General features: G+C 36.8%; 1 protein-coding gene across 2 annotated transcripts in view; it reads right to left on the bottom strand.

Annotated features, from left to right (window-relative positions):
* Positions 1-256: 256 nt before the first annotated feature.
* Positions 257-19,182, bottom strand: part of TMPRSS15 (transmembrane serine protease 15) — a 136,410-nt gene continuing 117,484 nt past the window's right edge. For both annotated transcript variants that reach the window (XM_063601254.1, XM_034947976.4), the window contains 4 exons: positions 12,166-12,347; positions 10,078-10,173; positions 6,324-6,463; positions 257-1,260 (listed from right to left, as the gene is read on the bottom strand). In XM_063601254.1, the coding sequence (XP_063457324.1) occupies positions 1,105-1,260; positions 6,324-6,463; positions 10,078-10,173; positions 12,166-12,347 (574 nt within the window). In that variant the 3' untranslated portion in view covers positions 257-1,104. The remainder of the gene's footprint in view (positions 1,261-6,323; positions 6,464-10,077; positions 10,174-12,165; positions 12,348-19,182) is intronic.

The following is a 19,182-nucleotide window of genomic DNA, read 5'->3' on the forward strand; positions in this document are numbered from 1 at the left end:
TCTTTCCAGGTGTAGTTCAAATCTCCTTTCTTCCATAAGGCCAAGCCATACAATTAGTCCCTTCCTTCAACTCCTTTTAACCTTACTCTCTCTTCTATTAAATTGTCCCATGCAAGCATGTGTGTGAAGGTGCGTATGTGTGTGTGTTTTTTATTAACTATGAATTTTTTCTCCCCAAATACATCAAAAGATTCTGTGTGGTGAGCTAAATTGAAGTCAGCACTTATTCTGGAAATGATCCAAGGGATTAAACAAGTGAAGCAAATTCATTTATTACACATATTTGACCTTCTCATGGGTGATTCAGCTGTGTCTAAATAAGTTTTCACATATTAGAAATATCCACTGTAACACACATAAACCAAGACCAGGATTTGCAATAGGTGCATTTCTTTGGTATGTCTGATTATTTATTTGAGACTTAAAAATACTAGCTTGAAATAAATAGGTAAAATTTATCTAATATACAATGACCATATCAGTTAATTATTTATCTTTTATTTAATTAACTTATTTAAGAGGAACGTAAAATCAATTTAGTCCAGGCCTGTGACATAAGCTAATAGTTTCTATTAGTGGGGAAAATACTAAGGTTATGCATATGTTGAAAATTTTGATAGAAAAGACAGAGAAACAATTGAGTTTCTGCTAATAGCAGCAAACTAAACTGGAACTAGAAAATTTATGGCAGTTTATTTCCAACAGTGACATACTTTGGGAAAAACAATTTATTTTCTTTCTTTTTTAAATTCTGCTCAAATTTCTTAAGTGTATGGTATATGCTTTAAAATAACATCCCTTTAAACAAAGTAAGTAATAAAAATAATCATTAAGAATTTTAAAAATGAGATCTGTGAAGAAATACCTGTTCACAATGAAATACAAATGCATTTAATGGTATTTTAAAGTTATTCTGCATTGCTATGGTGAATTTTATTATTTTAAAAATTTTGTTTCCCTGGCCCCCTAGCATTTCATTGGCATAGGTAAGAATAAAAACCTTTGGTAACTTTTTAAAATTTTTGTACGAAACACTTAATTTCCATGCTTTCTAGAGTAGAATGGGAAAATAATGCGACTTTCCTGTTTAGTTTAAGAAATGCTCTAATGTAGAAAACTTTGTATCCATTCGGTAAACCTTGATACCCTGGCATACACTCCAGGGCGATTAGGCAGGGCACACTTGTATCCAAATGAGGTCACACCAGCAAGGAACCACCTGTTGTTTTCTTGGCACATTAATGGTCCTCCTGAATCCCCCTAAAGAGTGAATTGCAAAACAAAATTGTAGATATGTGGTCAATTGATCAAAACATATAAAATTATTTGTATCAAATAAATTAAAAAATAAAAATTAAAAAATATGATTTAATTGCAAGTCATCTGTATATATTCTCACTTTCACTCTAAGTCAGGAATAAGAACCTCAGTAAGGAGACAGAGAAACTATAACAACTAAGACATAATTTATAATTTTTACAGTGCACCTTTTTAGTAAAAGTTTCGCCACTTTAATTAGGCATTTTGGTGGCTACTAAGAAGTTCTTTAAAGCACGACTATGAAGAGCATCCCAAACAAAATATTTATTAAAAGCCAATCATTTTATTTAAGGAGATCTGCTGTAAGTGTCACAAAGGACACTGTGAAAAAGACAAATTATTTCACAATATACTTTTTGGAAAAATTAGGAACTCACACATAAAGTAGATTTTAGTTCTCTTGGGTAGTATTATCTTTTTGGGGCTCAACAAACACCATCCGATTTGAAAAACATTTCAACTGAAATAAGGAAGTCTGTGATATAATTTTTAGTGATAATTGCTCATGTTTTCGTCTGAGATTTCAAACTAAGAAATATTTTTAATTTTTATGAATATTAATCACAGCAGATCCTAGTAAAGTAAATTTCATAGATTTTATTTGCATATGATTCCTGTGTAATGCAATGATAATACAAACATCTAATATCATTATTTAATGACATAAAATTGACAAGTATTTTTCCTGTATTAATTGGGCAAATCTTTTTAATTAATTTGTTTTTTATATTTATGAAGACATTTAAAGTTTTATGTGTTTTGAAATCACTGGCATAATAGAATATTTCAATCCCAGCTCGATGCTAGAAATTATCCTGAGAGACTTTTTGTCTGATCCTTTATCATCTTTGGGCCCTATATTTAAAGAAAAAAATGTAATCTATCAATGCACCCTTTTATCCCCTCCATACACAGCAACATAAATTGCATTGGCGACCATAGGTTACCAACATTCTAGTGTAACAAATGTGTGCAAGCTGTTGGAAAGCAGGGACTGTGATTTCTATTTCTGCATCCCAAACCCTTAATCTGTAATATAGGTTCTGAAATATTTATGGAACAGTTTATATTCAAGGATCAAAATACATTTTATATGACTTGGAAATTATTAAAAATAAACTTCAGCTGTTTGGATATTTTTTAAAGGAGTAATTTTTTTTTACATATCTTCTAAAACAATTTAATTTTTTAATAGACAAGAGGATCCAGACAGAATAAGGATTTTACCCAGAACATACTGGGTCAGTTGCAGTTACTTAAGGATCCTGCGGCAGACTTGTTGCCTGTCGGCTGGGTGGTCTATCTGATTGGGAGACCTCAGTCTGTTTCCGTTACTTCTTTTCATCTAACTATAACACATCAGTTTAGTTATGTAACTTCTCCTTACCTTAATTTTCTTTTCTTTTTTTTTTACATTTTACTTTAAGGTCTGGGATACACATCCAGAATGTGCAGGTTTGTTACATAGGTATACGTGTGCCATGGTGCTTTGCTGAACCTATTGACCCGCCCTCTAAGTTCCTTCCCCTCACCTCCTAGTCCCCAACAGGCCCTGGTGTGTGTTGTTCCCTGTCCTGTGTCCATGTGTTCTCATTGTTCAACTCCCACTCATGAGTGAGAACATGCAGTGTTTGGTTTTCTGTTCCTGTGTTAGTTTGCTAAGGATGATGGCTTCCAGCTTCATCCATGTCCCTGCAAATGACGTGATCTCATTCCCTTTTATGGCTGCATAGTATCCCATGGTGTATATGTGCCACATTTTCTTTATTCAGTCTATCATTGATGGGCATTTGGGTTGGTTCCAAGTCTTTGCTATTGTAAATAGTGCTGCAATAAATACACGTGTGCATATGTCTTTACAGTACAATGATTTAATCCCAGTAATGGGATTGCTGGGTCAAATGGTATTTCTGGTTCTATATCCTTGAGGAATTGCCACACTGTCTTCCACAATGGTTGAACTAATTTACATTCCCACCAACACTGTAAAAGTGTTCCTAGTTCTTCACAACCTTGCCAGCATCTATTGTTTCTTGACTTTTTAATAATCGCCATTCTGACTGGCATGAGATGGTATCTCATTGTGGTTTTGATTTGCATTTCTCTAATGATCAGTGATGTTGAGTTTTTTTTTTTTTTCACATTTGTTGCCTTTCCTTAATTTTCTGATTTGTTCAGTGAAGGTATTAATATTTCATCCTTCCACTGTCTTGGAGATATATGAGTACTTCAAAAATATGCACGGGACCTGGTGCGGTGGCTCACACCTGTGATCACAGCACTTTGGGAGGCCGAGACGGGTGGATCACCTGAGGTCAGGAGTTCGAGATCAGCCTGGCCAACATGGTGAAACCCGGTCTCTACTAAAAATACAAAAAATTAGCCAGGTGTGGTGATGGGTGCCTATAATCCCAGCTACTCGGGAGGCTGAGGCAGGAGAATCACTTGAATCTGGCAGGTGGAGGTTGCAGTGAGTGGAGATCATGCCACTGCACTCCAGCCTGGGCAATAAGAGCAAAACTCTGACTCAAAAATAAATAAATAAATAATAAATAAATACATATGTAAATAAATATTTTAAAAAATATGCATGTATTTACAGAACATAAAGTATTAACCTTAAATTTATGTTTCTAGTGAGATGCTATATTTATAAGTAAAAATAAAAATCAGTACCTTCTTTGAGTGTCTGAGTGCAAGGGTTGGTGACCGTTTTTGTTGAGAACAATACTTCTCATACTTTAGTGTGCATCAGAATCTCCTGGAAGATGTGACAAACACACATAGCTGGCCCCACCCTCATAGTTTCTGATTCAGCAGATATGTGATGAGCCCTGATAATTTGCATTTCTAGCAGGTTCTCAGGTGGTGCTGCTGGACTGGAGGCCACGCATTGAAAGCCATTGGAATAGAATATGGCTTGGAATGGTAGGTAGAGTGTCAGTCACTAAATTTTAGGTAGAGAAGATATTCTTCAGCCATTGGTGTTGCCTTGAAATCCAAACTACTACCACTAAAAGGCAAGCCTTTGGTAAGTCAGAAGTTGTGGATGACTAATAAGGCACATTCTTTGCCACTGTAAGGCTAAAAAATGATGCTTCAAAGAACTTAAATAATGTATCAGTAATAACGTGTTCACAATTTTAAAGAATGCATTCTTATTTAATCAGTTAATCCTGTTATAAAACATAGTATTAAAGTTGAACAAAGAAAATCATGTGACAGTCTAGTGTATTCATTACTCAGTTATGATAACATTTTATTATACAAGGTATTACCTTATGTGGGAGACTTCTTACTTACCAAGGAATAACATGCTTAGACTGTGTAGAATCAGAGCTAGCTATAAGATTTCAGAGACCTGGCATGAGTTAATGACTTAATGTAACCCTAAAATCAATAGCATCAGCCGTCATATTTTCTGCCTAGTGCGTGAGGTGTCTGCCACACAATCCCCATTAGCTGTAATTGAAGTTGTCCAGCTGATTTCCCTTCTGCACAAGAATTCTATAGATCTCCTTCTAAGTGGCAATATATCTTACCTTTAGCACACTTTTCATTTTAAAAAAGAAGTATAAGACCCGAAGATAAATTTTAAACAAGAAAAAAGCCATCCTATTTGTCTTGAATTTGCAAGCATTTATCAAAGCAGAATAAATGTAAAACTAAGCTGGAAGTTTAACACAACTGAAGACATTGATTTAACTAGAGGACTTACATACAGATGATCTGAATAATCATCAATTTAGATGGCTTGTCATGTATTGATAGTATGACATATATATGTTAATATATAAAATAAGTTGCTACACTTTAACACAGTGAAACCATTTTCCTATGACATAAACTGCTATTTCTCCATTTAGTAATTATTCATTTGGTCAGTAATGCTAGCAGGTTTAATCCAGCAGACATTAAAGCATTGATATGTTATTAATTTTCAAATATAGAAAATATGCCAGAAAATTTATTTACTAAGTTTCATAATAAAAACTGTTAACATTTTTGAGTAATTGCTCGATGCCTTACATGGGTTATCTCATTTAAACCTCTCCATAAACCCTAAGTCACTTGCCCAAAGTCTCACCAATACGTGTTAAAGCCAGGATCAAACAAGAGTAGTCTGAACGTAGAATCCATGCTCTTCATGACTGCCCCATGCTGTACCTAAAAATTAATTACAATTCTAAAATCTAGCAGAACTTCCCTTTTTATTTATTGTGTGTACTTGGATTTCATGGAGCTAATAGACAGGAACATTATTCTTAGGTGGCAAGATATTTCAGTGAAGTTACTATGTGGGTAAGAGTTTTTTTCCTAATGTCACACAGGTCAAGAGCTATTGACACTTCAAATTTATTGCAATATTGACATTAGCACTACAGCAAGTTCAAGTTACTACATTTCTAATATACAGTGTAAACGATAATATAAAAACCAGAGCCAGGGTTATGCCAGTCTATTAAGTTATTTACTTCCCTTTGGTTAGCTGTAAATTGACTCTAACGAGGCTATGCAGGTTTTCATCAAGAAATTACTTCAGGTTACTGCACGACTGTATGATATTCTAAATTCAGGGTTGAAATTTAGAGGCCCACAGACTAAACTGGCCCTCAGGCCCTGTTTTTGTTTGTTTGTTTTAAGTTTGCATGGGGTTTAAAATAATTGGAAATTTGAAAAGAAATTGCTTTTAGATAAGGTGCACACTTTCTGGCTCAACCCAGGTCCACTGCTCATTTTAGCTGGCTGCCTCACACATTCAAGTATTATGTCTAGTCTCCAAAAACATCGATTTGTAACCTATTTTCTTAAAAAATAATTTTTGTTTCCAATGCTCAGGTCTACCCAAGAGGATTACGCAAATAGGCAAAAAGTAACAGTTTCGTAAAAGAAGAGAAATGAAAGAAGCTTATTTCTTTACTCCCAAATTATTGTTAAGCAATGAAATAACTATAACACCAGTGCTTTCTGAAAATGTACAGTGAGCAGTTTTACATCTTTACCTGACAAGAATCTATTCCTCCTTCTTCATAGCCTGCACATATCATATTTTCAGTAATGTTATATTCTGGCATCTGCTGTTGGCATTTCTCATTTGATAGAAGAGGAACATCAGCTTCTTGCAATATGTTTGCAGTAGTACCTGCTCAAAATGGAGAATGCAGCCAGCCAGTCAGAAGTGATCAACATGCATCCTTGAATGAACTACCATCAGTCTTATTTATTCCAACATTTCACTCTCATTATCAAGTACTGTGTATATATAATGGAGCTAAATACTAAACCTTGCACACTAAAGCACATAATAAAGCCCATCTGTGGATTGTGCCAAATGGATAACAGGAAAGCTCTTCTTTTTTACCGAAGGGCTAGTAGGAGCGATGGATTAGACTAGATGGTCTTTGGGCATCTTCTGTGATTTTAAACAGTTACAGGATTGCTCATGGGGGAAAATGTTCACCAGCACAAAGTGTTTCATTCATGGAAATTAGCAACGGCTCAGAAATCCAGAAGTGCTTTTCATTTGGCACCTGAGGAGGTGCTCGCTTCTGTATAATAGCATTCAGCTTCTTTGTGGTGCTGTGTGAGTGAGCAGGTGCACATCAAGCAGAGGACAAAGCTCAGATGAACTATGCCCTGGTCTAGGGGCAATCAGCTTGTCATCCATACCCAGGTGAAGAGAAAGGAGGCATTTAAAAAAATAAAGCAGAGTATACTTACCTGCTTTTTACAAAATGATTCATCCACTAGAAGTACGAATCTCTGCTGAAATACTAATCCCAAGAGAGATGTGAAACAAGCAGGTGTCTAGTGCCCCAGAAAAGGTACATGATAAGCACTTTCTAATAATTAGCATTTCTATTTGGTTCCTCAAGAGAGGCAGAACGTTGAAGAGAAGTTAGTACCTTTGACAGCCATTGATGCTGAAAAAATTTATGTGACCTCATTTCTAGCTAAATTTAATTCATGCACTAAAAAGATGAAGGAAGCAAAAAAAGTGTGTTCGTGCACACGTGCACGTGTGTGTGTGTAATTAAATGCAAAACAGATATATATGACTCAGTAGTGCATTGGTAAATGTATATCAATTTTCTCTCCAGAAAAATGAAAGCCCCATGGTCCTTCTTCTCATTTTACTGATGTAAACACTTCCACAATGATCAATTTCAAGGTACCAGCATGGCAGTGAACATGGAGTAAACATTACTAGATAACTTTTCAAGTTTGACAATGGACTATAAGTTAAGAAAATGAATTGCAGAGATTAAAATGGAGGAGAAAATTTGGCATCTCACTGGTATCCATTCTATGAGGATCAAGGATGGCTTGGCAGACTTTAATTTTATAATAAAAACCAAGGCCACTTCTGCTGCTTGTCAATGAATTAAAATTTGTTTGGTAGATGATAAAACTGTTTGGTAAAGGAACATTTGAGCAGTGTCTGTTTACTGATTGCCTTGATGTAACCAACTAGTATCACCTCATTTCTTCCTAGTGAACAATATGTTCACGGTTTTCCTAGCTAATCAATTAGTATAATATACTCAAAAGATTGAAAACTGGGATTTTTTTTTTTTTTTTTTTTTGAGACGAAGCCTAGCTCTTGTCCTCCAGGCTGGAGTGCAATGGCACAATCTCGGCTCACTGCAACCTCCGCCTCCCGGGTTCAAGTGATTCTCCTGCCTCAGCCTCCCGAGTAGCTGGGATTACAGGTGTGTACCACCACTCCTGGCTAATTTTTTTTTTGTATTTTAAGTAGAGACAGGGTTTCACCATGTTGGCCAGGCTGGTCTCGAACTCCTGACCTCAGGTGATCTGCCCGGCTCGGCCTCCCAAAGTGTTGGGGTTACAGGCATGAACCACCGCACCCGGCCAGAAAACTGGGATTTTATGAAATTAAGTAGATGGAAGTCATAAAGCAAAGTTCGTAAACTATGTGAAACTTAACATCACTGAAGAAATATTTAAACATGATCTAGCTGTTTATTCCTAAATGAAATTGACCTCAGATACAGTTTATTTCCTGGCTCCATACCACTCTTAGAGACTTTCTTAAGTCAATCAGACATATATCTTTAGTAACAATAAGTAAACGTAAGCCACATTTACTCAGCTTTTTAAAAAAAATCCAAAAACAAAAAAAAACTTCCTATGAAATAAAGAGTTTCAAATTTTGTTGTTGGTTAATTTGTTTCTGAAGAGCCTACACTGTGGTCATAAAATGTCTTTTAGCTTGAAGTCTGAAAAGAAAATATCTATCTAGGAATCATTTTTACTGTTTAAATTTGAAGTTTAATAAATCATAATATTTTTCAAGAGGGAGAAATATATGAATATACAGTCTTTGACTTCAATATACTTGATGGACAGCAGACATGAGGCATTTTCAGCAATACAGTGTCATTGCTGTGAAGAACTTTTGTAGGAGTTATCAGAAAAGCATTTGACTTAGAACTTTGTGCTTTCTCTTATAATAGGTAACGACATTTTAAATGTGAGTACTTTGATTCTGAGACCCTCTACCTTTCCACAAGATTTTCTGCATTTTCATCTTAAATACATTTAGGACTTTTAAACATCATGGCTATAATTTGTTGTGACTGCAGGGATCAGATCCTCTTATCAGACTACAGAGCTTTATTATTTATGAGTGGTTAAAACTCTGTCCCAGATAGGGCACTCCTATTAGAAATTCCACAGCCAATGAGCCTTATGGTTACATTTAGAGGGTATGAAGTATGAGAATACTTTTCAAAAAAAGTATGATTATTTTTAATATGTATGATTTCTGTGTTTGGAAAACATGCAGTTGAGGCTGGGGGTGAATGGTGTATCAACTGATGGATACAATGTAAGATTCATGTCAAATCTGAGACCTCTTGTCAGTAAGCAGAATTAGCATGTTCAAGTTACAAGAGATTCCATTCTCATTTTAAGAAAATGTTGAGTGTGAGGCCTTCACATTATAAATAAAGATAGTTTTATTAGTTTGGAAAATGTGACAGGTAATAATTTGGCTTTTGATGAGACTTTATCATGTGCTTTACAAAAATACACTTTTGTAACCCTAGTTTATATTCATTTTAATGAGGCTTTTAAGTTTATCAGAGTGTTTATAATACTAAAACTAGATATTGAGGTTGGGGGACACTTGAATTCCCCCTCAAAAGAATATAGTTTTATAATATCTTCTATGCAATCTGAAGAAATTTTTAAAAACTCTACAAATATATAGGCTGGGTGCGGTGGGTGGCTCACGACTATAATCCCAGCACTTTGGGAGTCTAAGGCAGGCGGATCACGAGGTCAGGAGATCGAGACCATCCTGACCAACATGGTGAAACCCCGTCTCTACTAAAAATACAAAAAAAATTAGCCAGGCATGGTGGCGGGCGCCTGTGGTCCCAGCTACTTGGGAGGCTGAGACAGGAGAATGGCGTGAACCCGGGAGGTGGAGTTTGCAGTGTCCCAAGATGGCGCCACTGCACTCCAGCCCGGGCCACATTGCGAGACTCCGTCTCAAAAACAAACAAACAAAATTCTGCAAATATACAAACTCTGCAAGTATATCTTTGAAAGCTCTACAGATACACAACTCTAAATATATATGTACATGCTTGATGGTACTTTTAGGAGATATTGAAAAAACTGTTATATAAGAATTGCAAAGATGTTGAAAGCATTCACAGGATATTATGATAGTCTGTTTTTCACCAGTAAGGTTTTTTTTTTTTTTTTTTGAGTCTGATAATTTACCTTGATATACAACCGTCCCCCAACCAGCAATAGAACAATTTCTTCCTGGAGGAAAAACTTGATTTTCTTCTGGTAAACAAATAGGTTGTATGTAATCTGGAAAAACAAGCCAACAGCAAAATGAACAAACGAAGAAAAAGAAAGAACAGATTTACAAGCATTTCTAACAAGTTTTAAAAATCAATAACAGTTAATCTAAAAAACATGTTTTTTTTTTTTTTATCCTACCTGTAAAAATTTTAGACATCGGTCTTAGGGGAAATAGGCATTTCAGAGCAGCACTTTTTGACAATAGATCGGCTACCACTGGTGGCCCTTTAGGGTCTTTTACTAGTCTCCTCGTTAGTCTTTTTTTTTTTTTTTTTTTTTTTTTTTTTTTTTTTTTTTTTGAGACGGAGTCTCACTGGGTCGCCCAGGCTGGAGTGCAGTGGTGCGATCTCAGCTCCCTGCAAGCTCCACCTCCCGGGTTCACGCCATTCTCCTGCCTCAGCTTCCCGAGTAGCTGGGACTACAGGCGCCCGCCACCACGCCTGGCTAATTTTTTTGTATTTTTTTTTTTTAGTAGAGACGGCGTTTCACTGTGTTAGCCAGGATGGTCTCGATTTCCTGACCTCGTGATCTGCCCACATTGGCCTCCCAAAGTGCTGGGATTACAGGCGTGAGCCACCGCACCCGGCCCTCATTTCTCTTTTATAGTGTAAAAAATGTCTTAGTTCTGGAGGTAATCATTTATATTTTATTTTTAAATAAAATTATGGTGCTCAATAGAAAGTGGTGCCAGTTCTCTGAAAATTACGGTAAGGATGATTTTCAGCATCAATTAATAGAAATTTGGGCAAATGTTCTGAGGCTTTTTTATTTTCCCCAATTATCACCATGTTAAAAAAGCTTTTAGGAGATTGTTTTACAGGGCAATTATGGAAGCACTGACATTGGTCACTGATGTTTAAAGCCCTTCTTGCATCAATTTACAAGCCAACTGGCACTCTTAAGCACCCACTGCATGTAAGACCTAGGGCAGACACAAAAATGAATAAGACACAGTGCTTATCCTTAAGGACAGGGATATACAACTAACCATAGCAATAGTCTGTTTTTGATAAGTGCTGTAATGCATGTATAAATCAAACCCCATGAAAACACAGAGATGGCAGCACTTTCTCCTAACCGGGCACTGAAAAAGACTTAGGAATAAAAGTCAGAATTGAGCAGAGCCCTTCATGATAAAGTTCACTTTATCAGGGGATTTCTTGCACATTTTCCAGGCATTTGGAGGAAGTCCTTCGTTTGTCACTCAGATAATATTATCGAATCTCCATTAAAAACTTCATCCTATGAAGGCCGGGCGCGGTGACTCACGCCTGTAATCCCAGCACTTTGGGAGGCCAAGGCGGGTGGATCACGAGGTCAAGAGATCGAGATCATCCTGCCCAACATGGTGAAACCCCGTCTCTGCTAAAAATACAAGAAAAAAAATTAGCTGGGCATCGTGGCATGCACCCGTCGTCTACCTGGGAGGCTGAGACAGGAGAATTGCTTGAACCTGGGAGGCGGAGGTTGTAGTGAGCCAAGATTGTGCCACTGCACTCCAGCCTGGGCAACAGAGCGAGACTCCGTCTCAAAAAAAAAAAAAAAACAACAACAACAAAACAAAACAAAAAACCAAACTTCCTTCTATGAATAACTTAATTCTTGCTCACTTTCCCCACAGAACATGTGTTCTTCTCTCAGTTTATGTCTTACTCTGCTTTTTGGTAGATGAACCTACCTTTCTTTTACATGAAAAATAGAGAGGGCATGCATAATAACATCATCTATTTATCTGAGCTTCTCCTTTGAGTTTCCTGTTATACAGGGCTCAGAGAGTTTTATTCTACTGGTTCTTTCCGGAAAGTTGAATTTAAACATCCTGATGAAAGAAATTTAATATATTTCTCTCTACTCCCTAATCCCATTTAAGTTCCAATGATTTACATAACAAATTATCTAGCTTTTATGAATTAATGCATTGACATTGATAATATTTGAAATCTAATTTTGAATTAATTTTGGCAGATAAGATGACTAAGAGTGATTTTTTTTTTTTACCTGTGTAATTCACTTTAAATTCCAGATGCATCATGGCAATGTCGTTGTCCTTTCTTCGCCTATTGTAATGAGGGTTTATGACAATTTCATCTATTAATCGAGGGACTGTTTGAGGAGAGGTCAGATTTGATTTCATATGCAGGCCTAGGATTGCTGTCCACTTGGATGGCTCTAAGTTTCTCCTGAAAATTGTAATGAAGAAATATGAGACACTCTTCATCCAAAGCAGTTCCTTTCTAGAAGATCTTCATCATGACATTTCAGAATATGTTTCTATCCTGAAATGTTCTTTAATTTCTCTGAAGAATCATCATTTAAAAATATTCCTCAAATCTTTATTTTTCTGATCACAACATAAAGAAAGCCCTAATTAGTGCTAATCTCTCTGTTTCACTCCTCTTAAGTCATATGCTGAGCTCTAGTTCTAGATTGTGATTCTCAACTGTGGTTGTACATTGCAATCTCGTGGGGTGCTTTTAAATAATGCTGACACCTACTTCCCCTCCTCCCCCGATTCTAATGTACTGGGTCTGGAATAGTCCACCAGACAATTTAAAAAATACTTTTAAAATTAAATCTCCAAATTTGTGCTAATATATATAATATATGGCTAGGTTGGAGAACCTCTGCCTTAGGTCACATTTCACTGTGGAAATTGTGTCCCTGTTAAGGGCTTTTTCAGACAATTGTAGCAACTGTAGTATAAGGGAAGGAAGTTCAGATGCATTTCCCATTTAGAGAGTCATTGAATTCACATATAGTTAAAGTAAACAAGCCAGGCGCGGTGGCTTACGCCTGTAATCCCAGCACTTTGGGAGGCCGAGGCGGGCAGATCACAAGGTCAGTGGATCGAGACCATCTTGGCTAACACGGTGAAACCCCCCCGTCTCTACTAAAAATACAAAAAATCATCCGGGCGTGGTGGTGGGCGCCTGTAGTCCCAGCTACTTCGGGGGGCTGAGGCAGGAGAATGGCGTGAACCCGGGGGGCGGAGCTTGCAGTGAGCCGAGATTGCGCCACTGCACTCCAGCCTGGGAGACAAAGCAAGACTCCGCCTCAAAAAAAAAAAAAAAAAAAAAGTAAACAGTATGCCTTATTATAATTTTTATAATCTAACATATAAACTTCAATAATCTCCATATACAATGTTGGCCATCTATAATAATTGGTAAAGGATAACACTTGTGTTGTAGAACAGATTAAATTGGGTACTATATTATAATTTGAAAGTGTGCAAGGAGTTTTAAATGTGCTATTGGCCTGCGATTTCTTCACACAAAGGAATTATCAGCTGGAATTAAGCCAGTTAAGCCATATTCACAATGAAGGTAAAATTCAATGGTTGCAATCCTAGGCAGAGCTATTGATTCAATTCTTAACAGTCGCAAATGCCTCGTTTAATGTGGTATTTAAATATTAAAGTCCAAGTCACTTACAGATGTATAAAGGGCATGAAGTTACTTACATCTATCTATCACTTTGTTTTATTTACGAAATTACTATGTTTGGTCAGGTAGCAGTCATCAGTAAAGCCAGTGAGCGTCCAAGCATTCAGTAAAGCATCCACTGACAACCACATTGCATTAAAACTTGAAGAAATACACCTAAGTGCTCTGTAGCAACAAAATACTACTTGGTGCCAAGTGCAATGCCAAGAACTTTTGTATCTCTTCATTTAATACTCATCATAATTTTACAATGGGAACAAACTAGGCGCTGATTATCTAAATGGTAGGAGGTGACTTTAACTGGAGCTGCCTGACTTTAGAGCCTGCACTTAACACCAGTGACTGGGGTGCCTCATACAGCTCTGAGTGGGGTGCCGTGGGAGGGATTGAGAACTAGAAGGAAGGACTGGAGATGTGGGGGGCAAGAGGGAGAGATAAGCTCTGCTGTTGCTTTCCCTGGTCCCACATAGGGGAAGTTATCTCTCCTCCTAGTGGTTGGTGGCAGCTCCTTAAGTGGCTTAGAGACTGGGCCAGGAGGTCATTATGGTGCTGTACAGGCTTGACAAGAGGTCTTCTTGCTTTCTCTTCTCCAGGTCAGAGGAATCTGTACTTCAGCCATGCTTGGCATCTTGATAATTTCAGACAGCACCCCACTTCCACTGTACCCTGGGATTCCCGTGTCTACTTTAGCCTATGTAGGGAGAGTGAACAGAGCCAAATGTCTTCCCTGGTGTTCTATTTCTGAACTTCTTTCTCTATCATATGTTAAGTATATTTCCTAAAGCTCAACTGGTCAGTTTTCACTTGAGTAGCCTGCCTGTTAAGACTGACAGGTAACAAGTAGTTACTTTATTTTAAAAATTGTATGATTTTTTTTTTACTCAACATTTACCTCACACATTCACTCAATATTTACAAAAAATTAATCTTACAATTACTATACCGTATGTTTTGTGTTTGGCATTTTATTAAATTTATTTATACATCATATTTTCTGTTATATTCATATAACCAATGTATTGTAATAGTATTTATAATTTATAGTATATGATATAAATTATCTATATAAATAATATTACCTATATTAATGAACTATTAATATTTGCTCACAGTGTATGAGATCATTATATATAAGTTGGAGTTAACAGAGGACATGTCATTATTAAAAATTATAGGATTGTCTCCTCAGATGTTTTCTACATATTTTATCTTCAGAATTTTTCATATAGAAGTTCAGAGAGGTGTATGCAGTTTATTTGATATAGATTTAAATAAATGTTAAATTAAGGTATTTCAGAGAAAGAGCATCTAAACTCCCAAATTCTTCTCTTTTGTAAATACTATACTTTATCTGAGAACTAACCAACATAATTACTGATATGAGAGAGCTTGTAGGTAACATAGTTTAGTAATCAACACTTCCTTTCATTATTTTAAGGACTTGAGTAGAAAACCAATATATGAACCAGGAACGTGCAGATTAAATATACATGCTTCAAGCTACTCATCTCATTTAATACAATTTACAACAATATTAATCTGACACATTCTTGATAATTTCCAAAATTGTTTATTGTGCCACACAGAAAATAGCCTCTCTTTCATGTTTTTATTACTTCAGTATCTATGAGCAGCACCATGGATAGGAAAAATTCCGCCGCCATGTATCATTTACATCTTTCCTTCAAAGAGAAAGGCTGCTCCACAAACCTTTCTGTCATGCACTTAACTTCCCCGCCACAAAACCAACACTAGCACAAGCACCACCAGTACTACTTCATCTGGCCGTAATTTTAGAGCTTTTCCTCGGTGGAAAATGACTGGAGAATACAGAGCTTACAGCCAATAGTTCTTAAGTTCTAGAGCCACTTGAGGAAGTTTCTAAAACTTTAGATTTCTAGTTTCCATTTCCAGAAATTCTAATTTGGAAAGTTGGAGTGGCACTCAACAATCTGTACTTTGTAATCACTGTTGGGATACTGAGCAATGCAGAAAACTTCCTAGCTTTTTTATATACCCAAATCTGAGGGGCAGGTGAAGACAGCCTTCAGAAAAATCATTTTAGATGAAGAGATGGGACTTTTTATGTTTTTAAAATCTGGTCTCAAAGCATCTCTTTTCTAGTAAAGGAAGGAAGAGCTATAGCGCAGAAGATAGACGGGCATAGGAGAAGGTGAGAACCACCTTGAATAGGAAATCCCCAATCCGGTGGGGGATAAAGATCGCAAAGATAGGGCATCTTCAGATAGAAGTTGGCTGAATTTACTTTCGGAGGCCGAGGCAGGTGGATCACCTGAGGTCAGGAGTTCGAGACCGTCCTGGCCAACATGGTGAAACCCCGTCTCTACTAAAAATACAAAAATTAGCCAGGCGTGGTGGTGCACGCCTGTAATCCCAGCTACTCAGGAGGCTGGGGCAGGAGAATTGCTTGAACCCGGGAGGCAGAGGTTCCAGGGAGCTGAATTTGTGCCATTGCACTCCAGCCTGGGTGACAAGAGCAAAACTCTGCCCAAAAAAAAAGAGAAAAAAAAGAAGTTGGCTGAATTTTTGCTGCATTTCACCATCTGTCCTGCACAAGCAAGACATTTATCATAGTAGCAAGAGAAAGAGAAGCACAGCAGGTTGGAGAGGGCAGAAAAACATACACTCCTGGTCTCTGTAACCCCAAAGATGCTTCTTTGAAAAAAAGATGCTTTTTTCCCATTTCCTGAGATGCAGAAGCAGCACCAGACAAGATGAACTAGTGGTACCTCAGATATATGTGGCTATGTGCTGATGTGAAAATAACTTCACCACTCTAGGCATCAGGATGTCCATTTGTAAGTGGGACTTTCAATGCAGTAGAAAGCAAATATGGTAAGACAGCTATGATAGAGCATCACAACAGGCTGAAGGGAAAGTAAAATCAATGGGAATCCAAAACTGTAAATTAAAACCTTTTTCCTGTTTTACTATTACTAAAGGTGGCACAACAGCAACCTCAACAACTTTGCACCATGCCAACACTGATGTTTACACCCAGCACAGCATTTTTGGTCTCTATTTTTATTCTCCTCTGAATGTAATGAGGATTCCTAGATGGCTAGCCAATTCGAATATTTAAGGCAACTGAAAGTTAGAATGTTTCTGAAACATAGTGTTGTTGCCAGAGAGTACGAAAGTTTTCAAGAACATCGGGCAATTCTGAAAGTACAAAGAAGCCAGATTAAATGAAATAACACTGGCGAAGTTTTAGCAAGGTGACTCTCATATAATGATCATTATAATTACCCTAGTTAAAAGAAAAGAGTTGTTTATGAAAGGCCATGTGTCCGCAATGAAACTCAAAAGAGAAAAGTTAACAGGTGCAAAAGGTAGTTTTATTATAAAAGGAGGGTAGGCAACAAGAATATGTTTAATTTTTCTTCCTTTTCATGAGTAAGGACAAGAGTTTCATATATGTGAATATTTTTATTTAATTTTAAGTAGAAATCTGTTTTTAAAATATGGGTATATGCTTATTTGTGTAAGTTTAAGAAACAGAAGTAAGTACAGCAAACCAGAAATAGGCCAAACACTCCTGAGCATAATTTTACTTGGTAGATTATTCCTGAAACTTAAGGAATCATCTTTGAACTCTTTTCTTCACTTGACTTCCAGGATTCACCATGCACTTGTGATTTTCCTTTCATTTCACTCTCCATTCTTCCTCAGTCTTTTTTTTTCCCCCAGGTCTTTTTTGTTCATCTTAAACTCTAAATCTTAGAATATCCCAGGGGTCTGCCTTTGGCCTTCTCTTTTATATCTACACTGGCCTCATACATAATCTTAACCAAGTCATTATTTTAAATACCTACAATATACTGAAAACTTCTAAATTTGTATTTTAATTCTTGACTTCTTCCATACAGTCTAGATTTGTATGTCCATAGGCTGACATCATTGGCTGATACCAACTTGGATGTCTAATAGGCAGTCCCAAGCTTAATGTATAAAAATCAGAACTCTCACTCTCTTTCCAATCCAATTTCTTCCTGTTTTCCTCATCTCAGTAAATGATATCAACACTCACTCCATTCTCTTTTCCTTACTCCATATCTGTGATCATTAATAAATGCAGATGACTCTAACCATCAGAACTTACTAAAGAGATCCAGCCACTTCCTCACCTTCTTCAGCTATGGTCCTAACTGGTCTCCCTGATTTCACGTTTGCTCCTCCCAGCAGTCCCATCTTCACACATTAGCCTGATTGGATAAGGTCACTCTTTGGTCCTCCACATGGTCCCTCATCCTATTTACCTATTTAGCCTCCTGAGACCTCTCCAGGGCTCGATCCATAGTTCCAGTCTCATCACTGCCGCTCTGCCAATCCCCTTCTGGGCAACAGCAGCAGGGCTTTTTGAGGTGTCTGGAGTAAGTCTACCTCACTTCTACCCCAGAGCATCACAGTTTGCTGTTACTTTAAAAGAAATTTGTGTAACATTCTCCTTCATTTCTTTAGATTTTCCTTCCATTTTCAATTGGTCTGTGACGCTTTCTCCAGCCACTGTATCGAAAACAACCTTCTTGCTCTTATCATATTTTCTGTTCATACTACTTTTCTTTACTGCATGTATCACCGCTAAAGTATTTATTTAAATGTTTTTCAGCCTTAACATGTCATATAAACCTTATCAGAGGAAAGATTTTGTTGGTCTGTACAGCACTATCATCTCCAAACTTAGAAAACTACTTAGCACAGGATAAGTGCTCAGCAAATGTCATCTGATTGAATGGATATATAAAAAACAGTAAGCAATCCAAGAGCAGGAAGGAATGAATATTACCAGTGGTTCCTCATAACAGCCAGGTAAAGGGCAGAGTTGCGTATCAATCCACATCATTTCACTCTCTGTTCTTCCTCAGTCTTCTCCCACCCCACCCAGCTCTTTTTTCTTTTTAATGTTTACAGTCTCAAACTCTAAATATTAAAATATTCCTTCTTTGTGTAACAAGTGGTTATGCAAAATAACTAAGAAAAAAGGTGGCTCAACAATGTGATCCAAGATGAGGAATTAATTATCAAAGTAGAGGTAACTTCAGAGATATGATAGAAACTTTTAGGAAATGAAATTTCTGAGCACACTAATAATTATAATGAGATACATGCCAAAGAGACATATGTTATTAAATAGTGGTAATAGAATGGTGTCAAGGAAATGGATTGCATGATATGGGTCAAGAGAGACTTACGGGAAACACAATTTTACAGGGAAACACAAGATTGGAAGTTCATATAACCTCTAATAAAGACATAAATCTAAAAAGTCTTAGTGATACAGTAAGATAGTATTAACTTTTAGGAAGATGACTAGCACTCAAACTTGAAATATGTTGGAAAAGGATCCAAGACCTAAGCTCTAACCAAAGTCAATATTACTAACCTACCCTTGAAATCTCTACTGTCTATGACTATTTATCAGAGAACTAAGAATAGAGCTACCATTTGATCTAGTAATCCCACTGCTAGGAATCAATCCAAAGGAAAAGAAATCAGTGTATCAAAAAGATACCTGCATTTGTGTGTTTATAACAGCACTATTCACAAT

The sequence above is a fragment of the Pan paniscus genome, chromosome 22 (assembly GCF_029289425.2).
Source record: "Pan paniscus chromosome 22, NHGRI_mPanPan1-v2.0_pri, whole genome shotgun sequence".
NCBI classification, from domain to species: domain Eukaryota; kingdom Metazoa; phylum Chordata; class Mammalia; order Primates; family Hominidae; genus Pan; species Pan paniscus.